The sequence below is a fragment of the Rhynchophorus ferrugineus genome, unplaced genomic scaffold, assembly GCF_030347505.1.
Source record: "Rhynchophorus ferrugineus isolate W39M unplaced genomic scaffold, kcgeb_rfMv2 rfM1, whole genome shotgun sequence".
Classification (NCBI taxonomy): domain Eukaryota; kingdom Metazoa; phylum Arthropoda; class Insecta; order Coleoptera; family Curculionidae; genus Rhynchophorus; species Rhynchophorus ferrugineus.
The window spans coordinates 48637338-48642863 of record NW_027472580.1 but is presented as its reverse complement, the minus strand read 5'-3'; the positions used below and the strand labels follow the sequence as shown (position 1 = coordinate 48642863).

The 5526-nt window shown below is 30.0% G+C and overlaps 1 protein-coding gene across 1 annotated transcript; it reads left to right on the top strand.

Moving 5' to 3' along the window:
• Window positions 1-2957: 2957 nt before the first annotated feature.
• On the top strand, window positions 2958-5233 carry LOC143197965 (uncharacterized). The gene is made up of 3 exons (XM_076406845.1): window positions 2958-3485; window positions 3770-4265; window positions 4368-5233. Exons 1-3 carry the CDS (start codon window positions 2985-2987, stop codon window positions 5231-5233), a joined length of 1863 nt encoding a protein of 620 aa, XP_076262960.1. The 5' UTR covers window positions 2958-2984.
• The last annotated feature ends 293 nt before the right edge of the window (window positions 5234-5526 follow it).

The window sequence follows — 5526 nt, the reverse complement described above, 5'->3', positions numbered from 1 at the left end:
ATACTCATCAAATTGTTATAGGATAAGTTAAGTTAATATTATAAGACCAACAGGTTCTATTTCGTATTTTTTAATTACATATAATTTACTTTAAATAAGCATCTTGACTATGACTTTTGTGATTTTCTACAAATGAATGTTTTGTTGAAATACATTATTACTAGATTGGTTAAAGAATTGGTTCCAGTAAAACAAAAATCTTAAATTAGAGCATAATAAAATCAGCACTATAATATATAAAACTACATTAAATATATATCTTTCAATTTTCCCAAAATAGAAAGAAATATTAACAAATACAAAAACAAATAACTATAATTTAGTTAGTATCATAACATAATTATATTTTATGGTTCATTGAAGGTGTATAAAATGGTACCAATCTGAAATTATCATTATTACGGGAACTTTTATTCGAACAACATACATAATCTTCAATACTCTTCCATTTTATCCATTCAAAAAAAATTATTTTACCAATCAACTACTTTTGGAAACGGGAGTAGCAAAATAGATTCACAAATAAAAGTTAATTTTAAAGTATAATTTATAGTTTAAATCTATTAATTTTTTTAATTTTGTTAAAAATATTTAAATTAATAATCCTTTAATAATCCCTATTTGAAATACTTTTGCGCCTTATTTTTACAGATTATCTGAACATAAATATGCCAAATCCTATGAGGATTCCATATGGAAAGATCCAGAAAGCCGACAGGCAGTAGCTATGGATATGTAAGTTGTCATATATAGAAAAATTTAAATATAATTTTAATATCACATGAAACATATATGTTTAAATATATCAACCAAAAATTAGTTAGTAATTAGTTAGACTAAATTAGTATTGAAATTCAGAAAATTTATTTACTATATAATAGGTGTATAGATGAATTTTGATATATAGTTTATTGTCCAATGTAGAAAATTTAGTTTACCTTCTAACTACATTTGAAACTATGAAATCTATGTAATCAAATTATAATTTATAACATTAAATTATCGTAAGACTATAAGATTACAAATATAATTCGTATATATTATCTTTAATATTGTATATTTATTTTTCTGCCACCATATACTGCGGGAACTAAACCTGGACACGATATTTGAAGCTGGACAACTTGAAAATGAAGATTTCGTAGAAAGCACAAACAAAAATAACTATATCCGATATATCCAGAGAGCCATTAGGGGTTTATACCAGCTGAGTAACTTTTAAGGACCAATTTAATTACTTGATATATAAATCATTATTTATTATATTATACACTCCTTTATCTCTTAAAAACACAAAATAACAGAAAATTAATGAAAAAATTATCCATGAAATAAAATTATGAATAATGTAATTTTCGCCTGTATACACATAATTTTAGTTAAATAAAATCCTTTAATTTGCTTATTTTTTTGTTTCGTTTGTTTAATTATACTTTTCATGTGCAATAACCTTTGAATATTACAATTATTATTTACTGATTATGTAAAATTGAAAATATCGATAAATGGGCCAAGAATGACCTAGCGATATTCCAAACTATAGATAATGTGGTGGAAGCTTTATCAAGAAAAATATGTCGGGTGACGGGTGACATATATCATTACATGAAAATATAGATTCACTAAAGGTATTTTAAGAAATAGTAATTCTACATAGCCTCAAAATACAATTAGAAATATCAAAGATCCTTAGAGATAGTCGAGTTTTTGGTGACATAATAACCCTCAATGACAAAATTTCCACCATCTAAAATTTGAAAATATTTCAATCACAGAAAGAAGTCAAATCATTCCTTAGACTTTTCGATTAATACCGTGAGTTATCAAAAATGTTGACGAAATTACCAAACCCTTACAATTTATCTCAAGAAAACTCGAAGTCGATAAAAAAAACCCTTGCCCAAGACTTCGAGATGTATGAAAACATCTTGAAATTATCAGTTGAATCATTTGATCCAATACTTCATCATCCTTACATACTTTTTATATTTAGACAATAAACCACTTATCCCAACTACAATCGTATCTTATTATGCAGACACATCACAAAACTAGTGGTAGCCAAATTTCAGTCGTTTAGATCAGTCAAACTCTAAACACATCTGAATGCAATTATGCAGAGATAGAGAAGGAAGTGATAGAGAATACCTAATAACCTAGCAAAATTCCAATGGTAAGTTAACATATAAAAATCTAAAAAATATACAAGATGTTCCAACATGTAAAAGATAGTAACATAAAAACTAGCCGTACCAGAATTAGTATGTGGTCTAGATGAATTTGATTGGGCTAAAGTTATAAATATGATATTTAATCAAAGATCTTAACATATAAATAATGGTATACATTAAAGATGAATATAAACAACCAAAACTAGAATTTCAAAATATACAAATAAGACCACCTCAAATATATAATCTTATATATAAAAATGAATCGCAAAATATGTTCCTAAGCGCATAACTCAACAACGCCTGGACCAATTTGGCCAAATCTTTTTTTAAAATGTTCGTTGAAGTTCAGGGATGGTTTTTACGGCGAGAAAAATTAGAATTATTGCTGGAAAAACCCTAAAAATAGCCCTTTTTGTTTGAATTTGTTTCGTGTATCAGTTGACAATTCATCTGTCATCTGTCAAAAGTCATCTGTAACAGACAACTTTTTTTTTTTAAATTTGATATGACTTGAACTCAAATCCTTTTAATCCGTACGAATTGTTTTATTTATTTAAAATTTTTTATTTGTTTAAAATTTAATTCAAATTTTAAATAAATAAAACAATTCGTACGGCTTAAAAGGATTTGAGTTCAAGTCATATCAAAATTAAAAAAAAAAGTTGTCTGTTACAGATGACTTTTGACAGATGACAGATGAATTGTCAAGTGATACACGAAACAAATTTGTATATCGTGTTTTGTGCAGAGTGTTTAGTTAGTTAGTGTTTGTTTAGTTCGTGATTAGTGAAAAAATAATTTATATTTGATATGCCTCCTATAAGACGAAGCAATTTAGGTAGAAGAACCAGAAATGCTATAAACCAAGCTAATTACCGATCTAATCGTACTGCACAAGAACGTGACGACGGAAATGAACGTGAAAGAATTCGGATATCACAAACGCGTGAAGCGCGAGCGCGACATTCAACTAATAATCGCGCAAGTTTGAATCCAGCTGCTTTCAGTTACGATGTGTCAATTGACTACAGTAACTACCAATGTGTTGTTATTGGTTCTATGAACTTGGTTTGCTCACACTGTAAGGCATTAAAATACAAAAACGAAGCCAATGGATTGTGTTGCGCAAATGGTAAAGTGAAATTGATACAATTGGATCCACCACCAGAACCATTGTACTCATTGGTTTCAGGAATAGGAACAGATTCTATACACTTTTTGACACATATTCAACAATATAACAATTGCTTTCAAATGACTTCATTTGGGGCAACAAATGCAGTTCGGGAAAATTTTATGCCAACTTTCAAGGTATGTATTATAGCAGTTACTCATAATTATTTTAGCGAACAAAATTTTCTGTCACCAAAGTTAAGATGTGTTACTAATCTTCAATTTCTTAATCATTACGAAATATATCACTTAGTCATCATATTATATGGTGATTCAGTTTCAGTGACACTTTTATTATATTTTATATTTGATAGATATTAGTTAAAACTAAATATATACTTTTTAAGATCAAATATTATTTAAGTTTGATCATTGACAATCCATTAATTTATACCACACCATAATATTTTTTTTATTTACAGATACAAGGGCAAATATATCACAGAGCAGGTTCACTGTTACCAGTGTCAGATAGCGACAACAAATTCCTGCAAATTTATTTTATGGGCAATTCACCACAAGAAATTGATCTGCGTTGTGCACATAACAATTTAGTAAAAAGGTCTATTGTAGAACAATTACAAACTTTATTTCATCAACACAATCAATTGATTATATTGTTTAAAACTGCCCTGGATCTGATGCCATCCGATAATCACAAAATTGTAATCAGAGCTGATAAAACACCTGCAGGTCAACATACAAGACGTTTTAATGCACCAACTATTGATGAAGTTGCTATCGTTGTAGTTGGAGAAAACTTGGAATCCCGTGATATTGTTTTACATCGTCGGAATTTTCAATTACAACCTATAAAGGAAACACACCGCTCATATGATGCACTGCAATATCCCATTATATTTTGGCAAGGTGAAGATGGCTACGATTTATCAATAAAAATGATAAATCCCATTACAGGTAACTAAAATATTAGTTTAGCTATGGCGATAATATCTCAGTCACTATATTATGTATTTTAATTTTATATTTGAATGTTATTAAAACAAAATCTGTTTACAGGTTCTGAAACCAACAAAAAAGTCAGTTCAATGAACTATTATTCATACCGCCTAATGATTCGGGAAAATGCAGATAATCACATATTGAAATGTCGGCGATTATATCACAAATATGTTGATGACATGTATGTTAAAATTGAAACGGAGAGATTAACATTCATCAGGTTGAATCAAACCAAACTCCGATCTGAAGAGTATATTCACCTTCGAGATGCGATTAATACTGATGGAAATGCACAGAATGTCGGTCGGATGACTATTCTTCCAGCAACATACATCGGAAGCCCTCGGCATATGCACGAATATGCTCAAGATGCCATGTCGTATGTTCGTCATTATGGTACAGCAGATTTGTTCATCACATTTACATGCAATCCGCAATGGATAGAAATTAAGCAGGAGTTATTACCTGGGAAATCATCCATTGATCGTCATGATATTACAGCCAGAGTCTTTAGACAAAAGTTGAAATCTTTAATGAATTTCATCGTAAAACATAATGTGTTTGGTGAGACACGCTGCTGGATGTATTCTGTGGAGTGGCAGAAACGAGGATTGCCACATGCACACATTTTGGTTTGGTTGGTTGAAAAGATAAGGCCAAATGAAGTTGATGCAGTGATATCAGCTGAAATCCCTAATGTACAAGTAGATCCTGGATTGCATGAGGTAGTTATCAAAAACATGATACATGGTCCCTGTGGAACTCTTAATCAAAATTCACCGTGTATGATGGATGGTAAATGTTCAAAACGATATCCACGGACATTAATATCGGAAACAATTACTGGTAATGACGGTTATCCATTGTATCGTCGCAGATCGACAGCAGACAATGGAAAATCAACAATTGTCAAATTAAATTAACAAGATATTGAAATAGATAATCGTTGGATTGTTCCATATTCACCCATTTTATCAAAGACATTCAAAGCACACATCAACGTTGAATCTTGCCATTCAGTGAAATCGATTAAATACATTTGCAAATATGTAACCAAAGGGAGTGATATGGCTGTGATTGGAATTGGTGCAGAGAATTCTAATGATGAAGTTACCCAATACCAAATGGGCCGCTATGTCAGTAGTAATGAAGCAGTTTGGCGAATATTTTCTTTTCCTATTCATGAGAGACACCCTTCTGTTGTTCACTTAGCTGT